The 22448-nt window shown below is 36.0% G+C and overlaps 1 protein-coding gene across 5 annotated transcripts in view; it reads left to right on the top strand.

Moving 5' to 3' along the window:
- PTBP2 (polypyrimidine tract binding protein 2) overlaps positions 1-17703 on the top strand; it is a 47629-nt gene extending 29926 nt beyond the window's left edge. For 2 of the 5 annotated variants that reach the window (XM_015635818.3, XM_015635814.3), the window contains 7 exons: positions 5922-6117; positions 11899-12053; positions 13465-13498; positions 13946-14038; positions 14424-14640; positions 14743-14820; positions 14955-17703. In XM_015635818.3, the coding sequence (XP_015491304.1) occupies positions 5922-6117; positions 11899-12053; positions 13465-13498; positions 13946-14038; positions 14424-14640; positions 14743-14820; positions 14955-15087 (906 nt within the window). In that variant the 3' untranslated portion in view covers positions 15088-17703. The remainder of the gene's footprint in view (positions 1-5921; positions 6118-11898; positions 12054-13464; positions 13499-13945; positions 14039-14423; positions 14641-14742; positions 14821-14954) is intronic. The other 3 variants (XM_015635817.3, XM_015635816.1, XM_015635813.1) reach the window with 3 other exon arrangements.
- The last annotated feature ends 4745 nt before the right edge of the window (positions 17704-22448 follow it).

Below are 22448 nucleotides of genomic sequence, written 5' to 3'. Positions count from 1 at the left end.
CTAGACCAGATGGTTTGAATTAATTGAAAGGGATATGTTCACATTTGTGGCAGTAGAAAAGTTGAACCAAAGGGGAAGGTGAGATTTCTATTATTATTATTATTATAATTTTCAAGAGATTAATGGAATAAGTTTATATTTTCAAACCTTCACATGCAGTCTTGAGTCTGAGGAAGGCTGATTAAAATTGATGTGCTGGTTAAGTGTTGCTTGGCAGCATAGCAAGTGCTTATTGCCTGTAGATGACAGACTAGCTGAGAACTTCACAAAAGTGAAAAGCTCACACCTCAGGCTAAGTTGGAAAATTTTCCTCTTAGTAGAGGAAAGATAAAAATGGGCTTAATTTTCTGTTGTAAGGAATGAGGACTGTATTGAAATAAAGACTTTTTTAAATGGTGGAGGGTGATCATTTTTGTCCCTATCACCAAATGAAATACCGGGCATTGAGTAAAGAACTGCAAGATGGTCAAGACAGGGAATCACAAAAAATTAAGCATCTTTTCAAAAAGCAGAGTGTAAGCTTTTATGCTAATGAGAAAAACAAGAGAGAAGAGACTATTTGCAGCTTGATTTATGGTGGTCCACTTTAAGATAATCTACTCCTAAAAAGCAGTCTGGAAATATATGTAGATATGGAACACAATTTAAATTAAGGATGTCCTTTCCAGAGTTGAAACAGTATCAAATATTGGATTGTGCTTCAGACTAGAGAGAGATGCACATATATCACTGTACTACCTAAGAATTTGTGTGGATGGTATGGACCCTGCAAGTTTAAAACAGTGGTACAGAAACTAGATCTTAACCTACAAGTTCTGTAGAAATCAATTGTAGATATTTTGATTTATATTTGAACTATTTGATAAATAGTTGGATGCTATAAGTGTTTGTTACAGAAGGTTGTAATTGTTTGACCTGTCTATGGAAAGACATTTTTCAGTAGTAGATGTTACTGCTGCTTTCAAAGTGCTTTTCTGATGCAAAGTATGACATCAAGTGTTAAATCTTTTGACCTAGCTTTTTGAATCATGTATATTATCAGGCAATTTAATGGAAGAATGATGTCTGCAAAATGGGCTGTAGTGATATGAAAGTTATCAGTATAATTCTAGGAATATATTATAAAAAAGTTAAAAATGAAAGGATGAAGTATGTAGAAGTGTGAAAGAAGTCTAAGAATTTCTTGCTGTTATTAACTTCAGATAAACTTTTGGGATTCTATTGGTATTAAAAAAATCCCAGCATATATTTGTTTCTCTAGTTTCGCATGTTTTGAGTAGGGTACCTGTTCACTTGTAGTATCTTGTGTGTGAATGACTAAACTTCATTGAACAAGTGTCTCTTGTATGTACAGTCATTGTCAGAGTGTTGTTACGGCCTTATTGTCAAATTGAAATGGTCTTACGTTTATAGTTTCATATTTTAACCAATCTGTGTGTAAATACAGAAAATGTTAAGAGTGGTACCAACTGCAGTTGTTGAGGGACGCTAAATTGGGAGAAAGGTTTGATTTCCCCACTGCCCTCTTGAACTAGAGTAAAATACAGTTCTTATGGTTACGCCACTGTGATAAAAAGTGAAGTGCCACCAGAACAAAAACATTTGAAGAAGCAGTCAGGTGATAGGAAAAAAAAATCCCTTCAGTTTAAATATGTTTGGAAGTAGAAGCAGGATGATAGGTGGCTACAGTTAAGTTGCATTGGAGTCAAGATCAAACACATGGTAAAAGAGTAAAAGTTTTCAATTTGTTTTCCATCCAAGTTACTGTAGAAGATAATGGGGAAATTTAATTTTCTGGCCGCCCTCTTCACAGGAAATCAGAATGTGGCCTTAATAGAAATTGAAGACTTATTAAGGAAGTTAAAGAGCAATTTGAAAAACTCAAGTGATGTAAGTACCAAGGAGAGATGCTGTGCATTTCAGAGTTCTGAGAAAACAGTGACACTGACAAGAATGCGCAATATGAAGCCGCTATCCCTGTGGGATCTCTTGCAATTTGAATGAGCAACTAGTGAAAAACCCCATTTTTACTCCACTTGTTTTGTAAGAAATTAATTTCCTGTAAAAGTAGATAGTGGCTCCACCAATACTTTTTTCATCATCACCCTCAGGCTGGATGATTACAGGTTCTTTTGGTGAAGATTGGGAACTTCAGGTTCTGTATGGTGCAGCAGTCTAGTCAGGGGTGGAGACCATAACTGAGGCTGGGCAAGAGTAGAGCACATTGAAGTGCTGTGCTTCTGCTAATAAAGGTTTTGTCTGGAGATACCTGTATGCATATGGAGATCTTCTAAGCATTAAAAATAGCCCATTTTCATCATAAATGGTGAGTACTCTTAGCATAAGCAGCAGACTTAAATATTGGAACACCAGTGGTTTGGTGTACCATGGAGAGATTAGAGTGCTGGTGTTTCTGCCTGAGAAGATGGCCAATTCAGAGCATTGCCTTTGTGCAAATGTACTGAAAGTATTCTTGTCAAATCTTGGATATTAAAATTATTAATGACTCATCTATAGAAAATTAACTGAGGCTCATGTGTAGAGCATGCCAGTCATCTTGACCTAGCATGGGTTAAAAATATAACTAGAGGTTATGTTAACAGTTGGCCAATTGATCCTTCCTTGGCCCACAGGTGATTCAAGGATTCCAGTGAGGTTTGACTGTACATGTCAACTTTCCAGTTGTTTTCCTCGTAACTCCAGGGTAGCTCTGTGCTGGTAGCAGTCTGCAGTCTACTAATCTGCATTGCCCTAAAATATGTAATAGGAACTTCAGGGAGTCATTGCAGAATGGAAGAAAGGACATCTCCAGATAGGAGCTGCAGGGCTATTATCCACTATTACTGTATTAGGCTTTTTGGGACATATATAGTTCTAAGGAGCACAACTTATGCTCAGAAATGAAAAGTATTGCTCAGGTAAACAGGAGAGTGCTGGATTGCATTGTATCAGAAAGCCCAGGAAGTGCAGCAACAGTTCCTTTTCACATAAAATATGTTAATCTTCGAGAACAGAATGTATTTACATACACTTTTTAGCCACAGAAACTTCTTGTATCTAAGAAACTTGTCTCAAAAGAAATTACATTCATTCAGATGCCTATCTGTAGGATACATTTGGGACACATCTCTCCCAAGAGGTACTTACCATATGACCTTCAGTTACTTTGAGGTACTTATTTGAGCTGAAGTATGTTTTGTTAGTGTTGCTACCTCGGGTTTGGAGGTTTTTTATGCCTTTAGCTCTTATGTCCTTCTAAAAATCTTTGGGTTTGTTTTTTGGGTTTTCTGACACAGACAAGATGAAGAATGGTACTCACATTTATAGAAGGTCTCATGATTCTTGATCTCCTTGGTTTGACCTATGTGTGATGTGATATGGTATCACATGTGAAATAAATACTCAAAAGAGAAGTTTCTTAGCAGTAACTACAGTTCTTGGAGATGATGCTTGTATGTACATTAACTAGCAGTGAATGGCTGGTGTCTTTTATTTCAGGATGTCTGAGAGGAACAGTGTTTGAGGGTTTGTTACACATTCCTTTGCTATACAAGTAAGAACTCAGGACACACATTCACATTTGTGACTTCAGATCTGAGCAATTAATCTTGAAAAAAATGCTGGTTGGTGAGAATCTTATTTGCATTGTTAGAGATGGTTGGGGTGAGGGGTTTTTTTGGTTCTGGTGCTTGAATGCTTCCCTAAAGTTTGACTACAGTGCAGATTAACACTACATTTACTAAGAGTGCATCTCCTTCCTTTCTGGTTTGGGATGTTCTTTCAGGCCATCTGTGTCCCAGCTACAAGGAATTTCTCTTGTGCAGTACCTTTTGTATGTACTTTTGTTTGGCAGAAAGAGGAGATTTTGCTGTTTCAGTAGAAATTTTAGTTACTTATATAGCTCCCTTTAAACATTAACTACTCCAGAAACTACAAATACAGATATATCTTGGTTTGCTACATTTTAAGTCTAAAATATTTCTGTTAACTTAGCTACTTTCTGCCAACCACAAGTCAGTATTTCTGCAGATTCCACATAGAGGTGAAGTATGAATCTTGATGGGTGCTGTGATTCTGACAAAGCTAAAGAATACAGCCTTTCTGTCTTGTTCACATCTGTTTTCTTCGTTATGGGAATGGGTGTGCCCTTGCTGGGCAGTAGCATTGTATTTGACAGTAAGTAAACTCTGGTTAGATAATTTGGACCTTCCTCTAATCCATATTTTAATGGATTTTAGAAAGTAGGAAGTCTTCTAAAAGTGATGGCAGATTCTCAATATAAAAACTTTTTTAGGTGTGTTCAAGCGATATTCTTTTCCCAAGTACCAACAGAAGTCTTGGATTCTGTTTTGTCATCATGTATAAAAGAGCTACCAAATGGTGTATGCTGTAATGGTGGTGCCCACTACCACCCCAGCAATACAGAATTAATTAATTAAGCTTGTGTTCTATGAATAAGGACAGTAAATTTTGCTTCTGCAGTATTGTATAAAGCATTTTATAAGCTGAATTTCAAGCTTAGGAGTTTCTCTTTAATTGCTATTTGTTGATGCAATGCTTAGATTTTCTAGTTTCTGTAGGTTTCTTGTCCTATATGTTTTTAGCACTTCCAAGCTATGGCAAAATAATTATATTTATTTAAAAATTCTTTTACATTGACTGCTAATGGTGGTAGTTCTTTTAAGCGAGCCCTGGAGATGTCAGGTGTGATAATATTTTGTGGGGACAGCCTTGCTGGCCCAGGCCTAGCAGAGGGGTTTCTGCAGAATGTTCAGTTTCCAGATGCATGACTGTATGAAAATAGCAGGCACACGAGGTTTGTGCAGTGCTTAGCTCAGAATAGTAAGCCATGCCAGAAACCTGAATGTGTCGACAAGTTCACTGCAGCTAACCCAGCTAACTGCAAGAGCTAGCTCGGGTCCAGAGGTGGTACATTTCAGTCCAACATGGAGTCCAAACATTATTTGTTTTTTCTAGCATATATCTGTATCTATATCTAGTACCTTTATATTTAACATAATGATTTGATTGACTGCTAATTTTTAAGATGAGCTGCATCTTTACTTCCTAGCATTCCCTAAGAAGTTGACTTTGTAACAAAAGTTTCACTATTCTTAAGTCTCTCATATTTAACTGGTAGTGCTTCCAGTGAAAGGAAGATATGTCCGAAATGTAAGTGGACTCAAATCCAGGAATTGACTTGCCTGGTGGATAATGGAGATGGAGAAAACATATACATATATATATGTGTGTGTGTGTGTATGTATATGTTAGATTTTTTTAAAAGTGTTTCTGTGGAGTACTACATGTCATGTTAGTAGGCATTCTTTCAGAAGTACCAATTAATTGTGAAAATGGGATTTCTAAAAAAGAGTATTGGTAACATCAGGTTACCACTTAAAGTTGGTTTTCTCTCAGTTTTGGCACTAATTACCTTTAAGGGGAGAAGGAAAACATGCAGGAATAATGTATATATTATGCCTTAACAGATGGCTGTCTAACATAGTAGTTAAGTCTAGATTTTTCTTTTTTCCTCCGTCGATTTTCCATGTAAGAATCTTGATTTTTTTTTTTCTTTGAGAAATCCATTTGGCAGTATGTCTGAATTTAAGAATTTAAGCTGTGCTGTGGAATGCAGGTTAATTAGTTATATTCAACAGACAAAATTTAAGTTTGACAGTGTTAAAATGTCCCTTGCCACTTTGGTGCATAAAAACAGTTCTAGGTAAGAAGGGAACATTGAGCTTCCTGAAATCATGTTGAGAGATTAGTGCATTTTAATTGGTTTTAAGCTAGACAGTAAGGCAGATCTATACACTGACCTTGTAAAAAATAAAACAATCAAAAACCCCAACCTTGTGCAACCAACTGGTATTGTGTCTTTTAAATAAATTGTGATTTTTTTTATTTTTTTTTTTCAGGCCTTAGATGGTCAAAATATCTATAATGCTTGCTGTACCCTAAGAATTGATTTTTCCAAATTGGTGAATTTGAATGTCAAGTACAACAACGATAAGAGCAGGGACTACACTCGTCCTGACCTTCCATCTGGCGATGGACAGCCAACGCTGGACCCAGCTATTGCGGCAGCATTTGCAAAGGAGACCTCTCTTCTAGGTATGATGTTGACATTCTTCTGTATTGCAAAGGCACTTCATGAAAATACTCATTAATCCTGCTAACAACTTCAATTACAGTAGCGTCCAAAGGCCCATTAAGAGTTCATTCTATATTTTGGTCTGAATTGTAGTGACTTAATTATATTGTCTTTAGAAGTGCAAAAAAAGAATGAAAGCTTGCATGACAAAATGACAAATGCACGAAGTATTAGAAAAAGTCAAGTTAGTTCAGCTTGTATCCCAGAATCTGTCCTTCCCTCTTTCATGTGTTCCTGTCTGTGGCCACCTTGCCCACCTTCCCACCTAGTTTGTAGGAGAGATTTAACACGATTTGCAGGATTTCTTTATGCTAATGGTTATTTGTAATATCAGATTACGAAACTAATATTTTGCTGGTTTCCTTCAAAGAGGAAAGATTATGCTCTTTGCTTAAAATACCCAAACCCTGTGATGCTACCTGAAGTTTCTGTGGATAAAAGAAAAAAAATCTGTAGTTGTACTTCTAGTGCTATGTTATGAATTCTATATATCCTGAACTCAAGCCTTTGAGTTCATCAGAAGTTGATTAAATGCTCTGAGAAAGGTACAGATACATCTGTCTTCTGACTATTACCAAAATAATCAATGCATACTCCTACTCCTGTCAAATTGTTTTTTGGTGAGAACACCTTTCACTCTTTAAAATGTAATAGCACTCAGATATAGAATCATTACTTTTATAAAAGCTGATTTATTATGTTGTGATCATTGTTCTTTCCACTTAGTCTTTTTCTTATGTTTTTTTCTTTCATGATTTCCCATTTTTATTCTGAAGAAAACACAAGAACAACATAGATTTCATAGTTTCTTGTACAGTCTGGGTCAAACTGAAATAAGTTTGAGTTAATGTAGGAAAGAGAGGCCTCTGCTCAGTGTTACAAAAGATAGAAGGCACTTAGTGAATGATGTGAGCCCAGGAAGAGGTAAATATTGTAGCTAGGGCTACTGAATGTTGCACTGTATTTGCTCCTTTTCTGAAATCAGATTACTTGAAGGATACATTTCATATCTAGTTGTAAAGTACACACAAAGCCAATTCCCCCAAATTCCAGAGCACTTGACTTTATATTTCCATTATCATGTGCAGCTACAGCAAAAGTTTTGGGAAGTAAAAAATGCTGTAAGAATCTAAAATCTCAGAAAAAAACTAGCTGAAGTATATTTTCTTTTTTCTCCTTTAACTCCCCATAATTTAAAAATTGAAATCTCTCATTTCATGCTTCGATTGGGAAGGTGGATGAGTGTTCATGTAAAAGTTTGACACCACAGAGATGAGTGCTGTAGGAACACCCTTGAGGCAATTAGTAATTCTTTTGTCAGCCTGTAATGACTAGAAAGTAGACATTGGGGCTGCAGTATGAGTAGTAAGTAGACAAAAGCAAAGTAAAGCTGCTTATTAACGAGACCCACAATATTAGGCACTTAGGAGAGGAGAGAGTAAAGATTCATGAGTTATGAAACAGTGCCAAATGCAGTTACTTCAGTAACACTAGTTCTGACATTTTCCTGAATCCTGAGAAGTTGATTTCTAGTCTCAGGCTTACTAATGTATTTCCTTGTATATAATATTTACAGTGTGCATCAAATTAATAGGTTTAATTTGCTTGGCATGATGAAATCACACTCTGTGGATGCTTGGATGATTGCATTAGTGTGGATATATTTAACCGTGTTTACTGTACTTTCTGCAGTTATCCAAGTGACTTTAGTGGACTTTATGATCTGCTACTTTAGACCTGAAAGTCATTTAGATAATTTTGGTTTTTCTCTGCAAAACTACAGCTTTCTAGCATTTTGATTTTAATTACTCATTATTTCATGTATATTAAAAATAATTTCTAAAAAAACTTACGAATATGATGGTCACAATAACTAGTTAAATATTTTAATTTATACTCCTTGGGTGGACCTCCATATATGCACTTCTTTTCCAAGCCATAGGAAAATAAAAGGTACACAAGCCAAGTGACTTTCATTGCAGCTGTGAAACATTTTCAGAGCATCGGTGAAGTCAGTCATGTTTATTTTGATGAGCAGTGAAGATTTTATATCATGTTGGTTTTTCTTGTGTAAAAACAATCATTGTTTCAAAAGAGACTTAAGGGAGCTGGGTACATTTTCTAACTCTGCTCATGGTCAGTGGGGTGAGCTTGGTATATTGTTAACTCTTCATCCTCTGTCAAATGGGGAGAGTTAGTACAGGGATTTTTTTTTTTTGCTGTTATTGTTCATTTTTTTTCTAGTTGACTTTTTGATTTTTACAGAATTTGAGTTCTACAGCTGAAAAATTTTGCAAAAAGACCCCATGGTACTGTTGGTACCTTAGTCATTAGGATAATTGTCAGAATGGGAATGGTGGTTGTTAGAATATGGAAGAATAGGATTCTCATTCTGGGCTGCTGACTGTGTAAAAACACACAAAATATAAATGATGTAAATGAGATGACAAAGGATAGAAAAATACCAAAAACCAGAATGGATGCTTGTGCATACAATTTATAGCTGCATTTATTCAGGTACTCAAAAGGAGGAGTGTGGGAAGACTTAAAAGTTCAGAGAGTCATGGAGGTTGGCAAACTGATGTTGTTAAATATGGCAGAATGATAACAACAACTTCCTTCCTAATTTTTTCAGTCTTAATGTTTATTTCTTTCTGATTGATACAGAATTTCTTTTTGTAATGTTGATAAAGATGTCTTCATCATATGCTGAGTGTCTGCTGTGCCTAATTCACATGTGATTCTCAGAGGGCATATTTCCCCATGAAAGAGTGGAGCTCCCTTTTGAGTTTAGTGTGCTGTTCTTCCAGTTCTTTTGCATGCTCAAAAGAGTACCATGAGATGGACCATTGGCATTTTTGTAAAAATTCTTGCTGTAGCTGATCTTTTACGTGTATATCATGAGATTGCTGACAGAAAATGAAGTAAGGACTCACTTCTTCCTTTTGCTTAAGTTACACTTCTGTATGCTGCAAACTTGTACAAAACTTGGGTGCAATTTTTGTTGTTGGCTTTCTAAGAGTATCCTGTAATCCATATGTCAAAAGTGAGATTTAGGTTCAACACAATTTTGTGGTGTGAGTTTTAGTGACAGGATGTAAGTCTTTGTCAGTCTTGGCGGTTAAATCTGCACTAATTCTAAACCAGACATATCTCAGTTTCCTTTTGGATGAAGTTAACGCTCCACTTCAGTTGAGGTAACTTTATGATTTACCTCTTGTAGCTTTTTAAGCTGTTAAGCAGAGACGTTAAACTGCTGACTTCCCCAAAACTGTAGGAAGCAGGATGGGAACTAGTCAGTACAAGTAGATGGTGATTACTTGACACAGAGCCACGAAAAGGGTTCATAACGGGTTCATAAACCCAGTTCTCGGTCAGTTTTGCTTACCTGCGTTAAGATGATTATTAGTGCCTGTGGTTTTCATAGAAGTTCATAATATATTTTTAGTATTGCTTCAATTTGCCTACTAAGAAAATGGCATTAGCAATTTGTATTTTGGAAGTCACACAAAAGAATAAGCTGGGAAGAAATAAATAATGTGACATGTTGTATTATAACCTCATTGAGGGAAAGGCCTCAAAAGCCTAGAAAGAAGGTATATAATATTTGTATGTTTTTATTAATAAAAACAAGAACCTGTTATCTGTAGTTGTTGAAAGCTAGAATAAAGCTAGTGACAAAGACTTCTAATACTCGTTGATCATGTTGACAAAGTAGCTAACATTTCTAAATAGTTTCATACAAGTCCTAAACAGTGTGTTACATGGTAACTTATTTATAATAGAAGATCTTATTTTTGTTTATTAGAAAACTTTTAATTGCTTTAATTAGAATGGCAAATCAAAGTGCAGTGGAGACTGTAGACCAAGAGTTCTGTTCCACAGGTATTTGCTGTGGCTTTGTAATTGTCTGACCTTTCCAAAAAATAAGATCTGTGTGTGCTAAGTAATCAGTTAAAAACATATCAATCAAATAGATGATCTAGCCTGCATGCATTGTCAGTCATTCATCTATTACATCCTCACCTGTGATAAAATAAGGTTTTGGAAATCTTTGAGACTATAAACTGGGCAGTATTCAATGAGTGTTAATGTTTTTTGAAAGAAGGAGAAAATTACTAGTGTGTGAAATGAGCTGGTTTCAAATGAATTATTAGAGGCAATTTTTTTTTCTTGTTTTTTACCTCACATATGAAACAGTAGATATAATCTCCCTCCTCTTCCGACCCCAAAAAAGCTACAGATGTCACAGGAAAAAAAACTTTGGATAAGCAACAGCTGTATTTTTCTGAACCACAACAATCTTATGATTTTATATGATTTTATATGAAAACTACTTAAAATAGCAAACACTGATACATGTTACTCACAATTTAGATATTTGTTTAATGTTACAGCTGGAAATGCATTGTTCTGCTTAGGGCTTGCACAGCTTTATCCCTTGCTGTCATTGCTGGCATTCTTTGTTAGCACTTTCTGCTAATGCCCCTTTTTGAGACTCTTGCTGACAATTTAGAAGGATAATAATTGAAAAGACTTTATAGGAATGGTGTTAATTAATCATTGTTTTTTAACTTCTTCAGTGGGACCAATGAATGGCCCTGGGAGAGTCCGATGCTATGAAGAATTTTGCCTTTTAAAATATGAGTTTCTTGGCTGAGCTCTGCTTACTTATGGAAAGAACTATAAAAACTTCATTAGTCTACTTTAGATTCCCTTATTCCAAAGAATGCTGGACTGGCTTAAAGTTTCTAAGGTTAGGGAGAGATGTCTAGTGATACTAGAGGACTGTATATGCTCTAATAAGACCTGGTAGCTTGACATTTTCTAAAACTTAAGTGATTGCTGTTGACCTAGTATAAAATAAGTTGTATTTCATTCAGGTGGGGATCTGTCATGCTGTACTGCCCTTGAAAAGTATTTTGATGTATCAGTGCTCTTTTACTGAACCCTGCATGATGTGCAAATACAGTGTTGATCAAATAAAAAAAAATAAAGCTGTTCCTATATAAACTATGGATAGTGCATATGTATCACAAGAACCTTTCATGAATCCTGGGAGTAGCACACTCAACTCATACCCCACTGACCTGAGCAGACAAAACCAATGTTTCACTGCAGGGTCTGAGTTTCCTTCAAGAAGAAAACATGAAAGCACAGCTGAAGCTTTAGCTGAGGGTAACATGCTTCTTCAGAGAACTGGATTGCTAAAGCCACAGAGCATGTTGAATCTTGAATTTAGAGATTGCCTTCCCACCTCATGCTAAGGTGTGAGAGATGCGTAAACCTCTTCTCGTGGCCTGCTGCACTGTTGGGTATTTAGTCAAGCACCAAGTTGAAATGAGGAATATCTGAAATGATGATGGGAAATAACGATGTAATTATGCAGAGAGCACAATTAGTGTTTATTCTTACTGATTTAATCAACATTTACTTTAGACCATCTTGATAAGCTAGACACTTTTAAGCATTTTGGAGTGCAGTGGAAACAGTTCTACTGCACAATAATGGTTATTTGAATAGAAAGTACTTTTTACACCTCATAACTTTGCAGACTTGATCTGAAAAAAAAATTCCACGTTTCTTTTACTTTAATTTACCAACCCATTTCACAACCCTTTGGATGACTTTCCAGTGGGATTGTCTGCCGTGTAGAGTGGTGTATGCAGCACTAGTACTGATATAGGAACTTTTAAACGACTTGTGTGTGTTTCGTAAAATATGCTTTATTTTAAAATTAGGGCTTCCTGTTGCAGCTGTTCCAGGAGCTCTGAGTCCTTTGGCTATTCCAAATGCTGCTGCTGCAGCTGCAGCTGCTGCTGCTGGCCGTGTGGGAATGCCTGGAGTTTCAGCTGGTGGCAATACAGTCCTCCTGGTTAGCAATTTAAATGAAGAGGTAAGTGAAACAGTTTTACTTTTTTTCCCCCCCCCTCTTTAGTCACACTTCATTTGTTAGTATTTTATAATTTCTTTGCATTTGGCCTCTTATATTTGGATTTTAAGCTCAAAGTATTTTTGCTGTTTTTTTAATAATCCCCAAAGCTTATTTTAAAGCCATTGTTAAATACATTTTTTTTCCTAGGTAGCTAACAACTTAAAATATCCTTTGACAGTCAGCTACCTATTTTTTCTAAGAAAAATTTGGTAACTACTACATGTTTGAATACCAATTATTCTTTCATTTGTAACTGTACTCATGTAAGCTAGAATTTCTGTTTTGTTTCTAATTGTTTGCTGTTTCATTTCATGCTTGTATCTCACATTTTTGAGTCTTAATTTATGTGAACTACTCTAACACATTTTTCTTTGAAGGTTCTCCCAAAGATCTTGACGAGGCACTCTTCCAGTCTCTCTTAGTAATTTTTTTTCTTTGCAGTTACTCATTTGTCTTAAAAAAAAAGTGGTGGCAAAGCATTTTCACCTTAACTGTATCTTTCTTGCTAACTCTGAAATCTAAAGGGATTAATTTAGTTCTTCATTTTTACTGTCCTTTACATTTATTTTGATGGCTGTGAAAGCTGGTATGAAATGTGGGAAGTTTGTATCAGTCTAGCTGTTCCATTTTTAACTGGCCTCTGTCACTGTAAATCATTAAGCTTTTTTTTATCATCTAGTAGTATTTTGTTATCCACAGTCCTGCATGTTAAAATGTTTTAGACCAGAGTGCCATTTTGAAAGATATTTTGCCTGCATTTCATAACCAGCCATGCTTACGCAGTTAAAGTTTAAATTTTAAAATTTCTATTGCATGCTTTTTTTAATTTATTTTCATGTTGAGATGAAATTATGTAGTTTACTCTCGATATGAATGTACTTTACCCATATTTGTCTTGGGTGACTACATTTTACTCAGTTTTTCTCGTACAGTACATAAACCAACCATTTTCTGACCAAATTCCTGCATTTCCTATGTACTGACCTATATTTTATTTTTTTTTGTTCCCCACTTCCTTATTTTTTTTTTCTTCTGCATTGCTGTATTCCCTCCCCCATTTCATCCTTTTCCCTGTGTGTTCAACTTCCCTTTCCTTGTCTTTACCCAAATTCCCATGCCCTTCCCTGTCTTGCCCTTCTCCTCGTCTTTGTCTACGTTCCCTGTCTTCATTCCCTATGTTCATGCTTCTGTGCTTGAACAAAATGTTCCTCGGACCAACTTGCCCCAATTAACCGCCTTGAAACCATGATCCATGACCACCTCACCATTCTGCGGGAACCACCCTTCGTTATGGATGATCTGTTCATCTCCGCTCTTCCTCGACTCTTCTCTCTTCTTGTCTTACGCTGCTTGCTCTTCTCTCCTTCTAAAGATGGTTACGCCCCAAAGTCTGTTTACCCTCTTCGGTATGTTATTGTTAGCACTATACTTTTATTATTGATTTGATTTTGTTTTTATGGTTTTTGTTTGGTTGGTTTTTTTTATTGTTTCACCTTAATTCTTATTTGTAGCTAGCACTTTGGCTTAAAGTTGAATAGTAAATCTTTTGCTATTTTTCTTTTGCTGTTTAAATCTCTCCATGGACACAGATTTTCTTTTAATGCATGCTAATATATTTTGCATGATCTTTAATTTTATATCATTCACATAGCTTTGAGGGTTTATCAGAAATTATTCTTTTCAAAATTCACTATTCAAAATCTTTATCTCCTTTATTCATTTGTGAGTGTGTTGAGTTTGAGTGAGTGATCTTGTTGCTGTCTGAATGTTCCATTGATATGTCAAAATATTTCACTTAGGTGCCTGGCTTTAAAATGAACTTTTTCTTTTGGGTTACTTTTGACTTTAAAAAGGTGTTTATGGTGATGTGCAGCGTGTGAAGATTTTATACAATAAGAAAGATAGTGCTCTTATACAGATGGCTGATGGAAACCAGTCACAGCTGGGTAAGATTAGTTTTCTGTTTATATTCCCATTAGTCCAAGTACTTTGAAATTAGGCTGTGTAAGATCAGGTGAAATAAATGTCTTTTATTTGTCAGTCTGTCTCTTATCCCGGTTATCTACCACATCCAGAATCTTTTTGCACGCATTTGTGTTCCAGAAGGTCTGCACCTAAATGAATGCCCTAAATGAATTCAACAGCTGAATCAAACATGATGATCCCTAAATAAAATTAAATATTGACAAAGAGTCTGCAGACCTAGTTCTTGATTCCGGTCCTTTAGCACACTGCCCCTTTGATTTGCTGAGTGTTTTTCTTCCATGCCTGTGTGATGTACCACAAGCTATTGCAAAGTAGCACTCAATTGAGTAAACTTGTCTTTTTCAGCCATGAGCCATCTTAATGGACAAAAAATGTATGGAAAGATTATTCGGGTTACCCTTTCTAAACATCAGACAGTTCAACTACCTCGAGAGGGACTTGATGACCAAGGGCTGACTAAAGATTTTGGTAATTCACCTTTGCACCGCTTCAAGAAACCTGGTTCAAAAAACTTTCAAAATATATTCCCTCCTTCTGCAACACTTCATCTGTCCAATATTCCGTAAGTGTTCACTGCCAGTAAGCTGATAATAACTATGTGAGTCACAGCACACTGAACTGACTAATGATTTCCTGCTTATGCTTATTTTCTTCCTGTCTGTAGGCCATCAGTAGCAGAAGAGGATCTACGCACATTGTTTGCTAACACTGGAGGCACTGTGAAAGCATTTAAATTTTTTCAGTAAGTAGCTTTTCTGCACATAGCTCTAAACAAAGAGTTTTGCAGCACATGTTAAGAAAAAGTACATATCAGATAGCAAACATCAGGAGCAACCCCGTAGTGTTCAAGTTCCTAATTCCATTATTTTGTTTCAGAAGAGATCACAAGATGGCACTTCTTCAGATGTCAACAGTAGAAGAAGCTATTCAGGCTTTGATTGATCTTCACAATTACAATCTGGGAGAAAGTCACCATCTGAGAGTTTCTTTCTCTAAGTCAACTATTTAAAAAGGCAGATAGAGAATGAAGGTGTATTGCATTGTTTGGTGTTGTCACCTTTTGACTGATCAGGAAAGTGGGGACCAGAGTTTGTCTTCTGTTTTTTTTTTTATTTTTTTCATGCTGTTATCATTCCTTGATTGTTCTAAAAAAGAATAATAAAAAAAGGAAAAAAAAAAGAAAAATAAAAAAGGCAGTGATAATAACTGCTTTTCAACTGTTCAACCATTGTTTAGATAAACCATTGTTTTGTTTAAAAGATTTCAAGTTATTACCACATTTTTTCAACTTAGTTGACGTACGTGCCTTAAAAAGGAAAATTAGTACTGCTGGAATTGCATAAGTAGTAAAAAGCAAATTTGGTTGTCTGGGGCACATTGTTACATGATAATTTAAATATGTTTAGGCAGGGGTGTGTAAAAAGGTTAAGTTTTTGTTTTCTCCTGCTTGATAGATTTCTTTACCTGCTGGCTTGTCACTTATTTTTCTTTTTAATTGGATAAGATGCATTATGCTGAAAGAGTAAAATGATTTTATTTGATTTTTGCTACTTTTTTTGTGTTCTTTTCTAAAAAGGGCCTTTTGTTTTTCATTGTTCTGGTCTAGATTCAGTTATGAATGTAGGCATTAGTTAAAATTAACAAGGTACAGAATATTAATTTCTTAAAGGACAAAAAGTGACTTCTGTGACTTTGAGCCCTATGTGAAAAGCATTGTGGAATCTTAACCTTTTATACACACTCTTGTGGGATGTATCATATAAATGTCAGCACTAAGTAATGTCTTGTTTGTGGCTGAATATTTTTCGTAGATGTTTTTGAAGTTGACATGACTTACGTGCATTTCAATATATATTGCCATCTTTAGTTTGTAATTAAGATATGGAATATGGTTGTGGATTTCTGAGCATGTACAGACTGGTCAAGCTAGTTCAGGAAATGGTGCATGTATTTTTCAATGATGAAGAAAGTTTGCTGCAAATGCTTGCAGGAAATTTTGTGGCAGTTTTCTAAAACTGACAACCAGGTGGGACCAAAGTTTATGTGCCTTTAGTCTTAATTTACCTTGCATTGTAATATTCAGTTTTAATAAATCTCTTCAAAATATTTTGTATTTAAAAATTGATCTGACTTTACTATAAACATGGCTCAGAATCTGCAGATCCAGTTAATTTGAAAGCAGTTCATTGACAGTCTGAACTGTTACCTTGATTCTGTTTAAATGACCAATACTTTTTGAAATTGATGTACTTAGTTTCAAGATTCATAGATTCTGTTATCTATGTAGAAAAAAAAGGTCATGTATATTTTCTATTAGTTGAGTTTTTACATCTCTAGAATTGTAAAATTCAGTATAGTTTGGAAGTGGCACAATTAAAAATTAATTTTCTAACAAAGATGGGAGGTTTGATGGTTGTTTAATTTCATTTTGTGTGTACTCTGCTTACCTCTGTAGCATGCTCAATAAACACTTCTGTAGCTCTGTATTCACCTTTTCTGTCTTTCTCTGCTGCTTTCTATCTCTCCTCTTCTTTGTTTTTCACTTCTACTGTGCTTCCAAATTCATGTTTATTCTCTGCCAGGGTGGGAAAAGCATAATATTAAAAACTACTATGTATGGCTTTTTACCATAAATTTGATCCTGTGAAAAATACCAACTCTTATTTTCAGATAGAAACCCCTTTGCAGGCATATGTGCAAATTAAACATTTCCCACCCTGTTATAACTTACTGCTTTAAAGACATAACTTTTATTGTAGTTTGTTAGCTCTCTCTTTCTATCTTTTTAGTTTTTAAGCAGATTTATGCACTAATAGATCTCTCAGGTTTGCCATGCTCTCTTGCTGCAAGTTTCATCTTTCATTTTTTTGTGTCTGCTAAAGATTTTCTACTAATCATACAGTACACTCATGGGTGAAAGTAACAAAGGATTTCACATGAGATCCACGGACCAAACATGTTTGAGAACAGGATACTTCCCCTTTTCAGAGTCATGGGTTCAAATGAATATTAGAACAGTTTGGGCACTTCAGTAGTTTTCTTTTACATTACTTGGAACTGATTGTTGTGGGGTTTTTTTCCCTTTTGATTAGAAATAGTTGCCATTTAAGAGTAACTGAATGATACTGGAGAATGTGGTAGAAGCTGTCAGCATTCAAATCAAAGAATTTTTCAATGATGTTGAAAGTCAAGTACAGCCACTGTAGATACATTGATGTCAGAATACTTTGTGAACTGATGTCTTCCTTTGGGTGGCTTTCAAATCAGTAAATAGCTTATCAGCTTTTGGAGGTCATGGTATAATGTAGGGGCTTGCATTAGTCTCAATACATCAAGTAAAATGCATTTTATCAGAATTACACCCAATATACAATTTAAGTTATACTCCAGGTATTGCAGTGATCACCCAATCTGAAGTGCTGGTAGAATCCTATTCATCCATACTCAAAACTGGTGAATCAGCATCTTTTCACACCTCAAGCACCCAAACTCACAGATGTGACTATTTCCAATGATTTAAGCAGTAGTTAAGGGTCTGACTGAGCTGATCTGTTACGTTTTTCATCTGTACAATATGATGTCCCATATTTTTCTAAAATAAAAGTGTGTCAGATTTCCTTTTGTGTATCAGAATGTGCTTGTGTGTTTCAGCTAGAAATGTGACTTGAAATTTACCATTCTGTGTGTTCAGCTTGTGCTGAATTATTTCCACTCTAAAACGTGTATCAGATAGCATACAGTAACTGCCATATGTGTAATTTTGAAATAACTGTTAACATCTGCACTGTCTGATTGTGTACAAATATAGGGGTTTATAAAAGGGTAACTTAATTCTTGCCAGGCTTATTTCCTTAAAAAGAAGTTTCTATACTTTTCTCATTTTGAAAATTTCTGTGGCAAAAACCTCAAGGGAAAGAATATATATTGGGTTTGACTTGTTATAAGTTCAGCAGCTTTTATTATGAGGTTATATTTATATCAGCCAAAATTAAAAGTAATGACAGTCATAATTGTCATGAAAGCATTTTTTATTAATCTGAAGAAAATCTCCGTTCAGTTACAGATACTTAGTCTTTAAAGTGATTTAGTCATGTCCTAACTCCTAGAACTTTCAAAAAACTTGTTTTTCATGACATGGTACTGCATTTTGTATAGTAATTTGTACATTTTTGTTGTTATAAAATGTAAATAAGTTTCTGTATTTTTAGCTCTTCAGAATGTGAAAAGCATCACTTTTATTAAAATTTTACTAAAAATAAGATTCATGAATAACTTCTTACACTCCATGGAATGTGAGTTTTCAGATTGTTAGTAAAACTTTACCATGGGCACAGTGATTCTCCAAACTCAGTTTCAGATTTTTAAAATAATTCTGGTATTTTGTCAGAGGGCAGTTGCTGGGTTTTTTTTCTTTGTAAATTGTTACATTTTTCTCTGGTGGATCAGTGTTGGAGAAGTCTGGTTGGAGAAGCACAAAATGATTCTTTGATCAGATAATATCCAGTGGCAAATACAGTATCTAAATGAAATAAACCAAAGCCTTATAGCATTCTAACTTGAAATTGGGGGAAAATCTCAAAGCTAGGTGAATACACTTAGAAGTATTTCTGTATATTGTGATTTAACTTGTTACAAAAGGCTCCTTTGCCCTGCAGGAATTAGAATTCATACAACTATTTGTAGCTTGCCATTTTTAATGTTTTACATTCAGAATTAGTTTTATAAGCCATCTTACAAAAACAGTTTCTTCAATTCATAAGTTTCCTTATGTTTTCCAGTGTCAAGATTAATCAGATCCTACTATCTGCAGGATTTAAGGCACTGTGATTTCAAACTCTAGTTTACTCCAGATAATTGGCCTAATTCTGTGCTTCTGTCAAAACTCTAGAAAAAAGAATTGTGGTTTTTTTTCTGCCACCAGGAATATAAATCCACCAGTCCCATCTCAAGAAATGGTTTTCCCAGTATCAAGTGTGTTACAGTGAACAAAACTGCTCAAAAGGTTTGGTTGTGTTTGGTAGGGATAAGGCAGAAGTCCTTGTTCTGTTCCAGATGCTGAGACAACGTGAAATTCAGTTTTGCTGAGGTGAACAAATTTACTTTTAAATTATTAGGCAGAATGCCCCATGTCTTGTAGTCCAAGTATGTGTAGAAAAGGATATGCACACACATATATCTATATATTATGACATCTGCAATATTTTTTATCGTCCTGGTTTCTTCTTCTGGGGAGCTGAGCAGCTGCAGCCTGCTAGTGTGGTTCCAGCCACAGAGGATAAGAAAGAACTGTTTTTCTGAAACTATAGGATTTAGCATGATATTTTCTGATTAATGGACCTTGGTAAAGTTAGTCAGTCGGTAGACTGCAGTAATCTTAACTATAGAGAACGATAAACCATTAATTATTCTGTTAATGGATTGGCTTGCTAGAGCCAGTGACAAAGTTCCTGCCTTACGGTGCAATTACGGGCCATAATACTACAGCTTTAAAGAATTTCTTCACCTTGTTTTTTCCTTTAATGTATGAATTTGTGATACTAATATCACATAATCTGAGTATTTTGAGGTTTTTGAAATTTTCTGCTGTGCATGTGTTTGGTCTTCAGGATGAGATTGGTGAGTTCCTGCTTCACCTTAAAAAAATTTAGAGCTTGCTGTATCTGTTGCTGTTCTCAGAGTTGAGTGAATTTTCTTCTGATCAACAAACTAAATTTGGAAGAGCGTTGCATTGCTTTGTTTTCTTCCTTTTCAAAGTTTACAGCATGTGATGTTTAAAATCTATTCTTTCTTGATTAATTCTGCAGGCAGGCAGCAAAGGAAAAGTGAAGAACTTTTCTTCCTTGGGAAAAATGTGAATTAAATACAGATTGACTTGAATGTCTCAAAAAACTTAGCTGAAAATAGCACTCCTGTTATGGAAACGAGTTCTGCATGTTTTATGAGTTTTAGCCCAGTTTCATTAGGAAATGAGGCGTGTGTAATTGCAGCATCTCTGTGTGAATGTGCTGTTCCCGATAACTCCTGTCTGTTCCTTGTCACTCCTGTACCCTTTGGTTGGCTTCCTGTCAGGCAGAGGGGATGAAGGTCTCCAGAAGTAAGGCATTTCTGTTTCTATCCTCGTGATTAGTTGGCTTGGTAGGTCAAAGTCCTTACTTTCAGTGCTATGGGCAAAGGAAGGAGATGACCTGGTGCCTTGTCTTTTGCTGGGAGTTCTCAAGCAGGCACAGACACAGTTCTCTCAATGGGCAGCAGCTTGTGAGGTAGCAAATGTGGTGGGGCCTGGGGATACTGGCTACAGGACATGAGAAGTGAAAGGGAAGGGATATTTTGCAGGAGGAGCAGAGTATTGTTTTCAGTTGTTTCATGCATAAGCATGTGAAAAATTAACAAGGTGAGATATGTTCATGAGACATATTCATGGCTGAATAATTCTGTTAGGGGTATTTTACAAACTAGTCTGAAGAAAAATAGTGCAGCCTGTGAGGTAAATGTGATGTATTTTCAGCTCAACAGGTGCAGGGCTGTCAGAGCTTAGCACTTGCATGCAGACTGCTGTGGAAGCTGGTTTTCCTAGGATGAGTACTTACCATCCCTGGAAGTCAGCAAGACTGAGAGCCTGAAGCCTCTAGCCCTAGGTTAGGCTACATGTCAGCGTAGTTTAGGATGATTGACACTGATGGCTGGCCAAAGATCTAGCTAAGGGGAGCTAGTGGGATCCAGGAAGAGATTAGTTAGAGCAGTCATCAAGTGACACGGGAGACTGGCATTTTTTGATGAAAAATATAAACTGTGAAATTCCTGACTGTCTGTACTCCATGGCAGGGTACAGCAGTGTCCTTTGGGCTAACCCAGTTCCCCCTAGTTCTTAAAGCCTGGGGCTTATCTCTGACAGCATCACCACTCTTTGAAGGTCCAGTTCTGCAGCTGAAATCATACTGGACGAGTCTGTTCTTTTCTGAAGCAAGAAAGGTTTCTTGGCAGCTGCATCTGACAAGCACCAGTGATTTGTTTTGTGTGGTGGGACATTGGCCTTTCCACTTTAAAACACTGCCAATCCTCGGCTAGTAAAGGGTCCTGGCGCTATGTCAACAAAATACTCCTTTCATCGTGCTGTTCTTTGTTGTCTAAACATTAACCTTCAGGTATTAGATAATTGGAGTAAACTTTCTGTGAACAACATTTATCTTTCAAAATGAGGGAGCTTTTCCTTTTTTCCCTCTTTTTAGAGAGAGGGAGATTTTCCTGTTGATTATAGAAAATAAACTAGAGGTTGCCATTTTCCAGTTCTTAAACAAATTTTTGGTGGCCTTAAACCATTTTGATCAGAAGCGTGTCTAACTGGTTTAAAATGATGGCAGAAGTCCCACAACTTCCTTAGTCTGTATCCCTGCTTTGCCATGCTGACTCCTAGACTTCAGGGAAAAAATAATCTTGACCTAGATATTTTGCTGCGATTTAAAAGTCTGCTTTGGTTTTTAGAAAGTGGTCATTTTCAAGTTCCTCTTAGATGGAGCTAAACCTCATCTTCTTTCAAGTGTAGTTAGATCAAAATACATGGTTAATAGTACATAACCTTTTCCTATTGGCTCTTCACTCAAAATAATTCTTGTGTTTGTGGTGCCATCCTGTTACAATTGAAAAAGTTCTTTTAATTAGAGGATGGGAACACTAAGCACTTCTGCATTGCTGTAGGTGGACTCAGAATAGTTTTTTTTCCTGCAGGTGGCATATACCTTGTTTGAGTACGTTTACAGTAAGTTTTGGTGCAACAGGGGATGTGCTGTCAGTTGTGGCAATAGAAGAATTGCCACATCACCACCCATTATCATTGGCAAGTGACTGGAGTTGTTCAGCAAAACTGAAGTCTACAGAGTGCAAGTGATCTTGCTAACATATCAATATTAACATTTATTTGCAATTTTTTTAAGGATACCTGGAGATCTTTAAAAGTAGTTCACTTTTCAAAGCAAACAGGTAAAGTATGTGAACTTTTTTCAGAGGACTGCAGACTGTTGGTTTGTACATGCTATGATCTATAAATTTTACACAGATCTTCTGAATAAGTTGCCCTAAGGAAGGGATTCCACATTTCATTTCATTTCTAATTCCAGCTTTTGTAGGTTTTGAGCCAGTTGAAGACTTGGATTTTTGCTGATCTGAAATAATACACCCTTTCTTTTTCAGTCCACAGCAGCCTCCTCAATTTCTAAAGATGGGAATTCTGTAAAACATAGCTTTTTTCCAGGGTGATTTTAAACAATGTGCATAATGTATTCCTGCATAGCTAAACAAAGGTCCAAAGATTCTTCCTATGCTGGGAGCAGTTATCCAGATGCCTTCTGGGCTTAGAACTGCTTGATAAGCTTCCAG

This window comes from Parus major, chromosome 8 (assembly GCF_001522545.3).
Source record: "Parus major isolate Abel chromosome 8, Parus_major1.1, whole genome shotgun sequence".
Classification (NCBI taxonomy): Eukaryota; Metazoa; Chordata; class Aves; order Passeriformes; family Paridae; genus Parus; species Parus major.
This window is presented reverse-complemented; position numbering and strand designations above follow the sequence as displayed.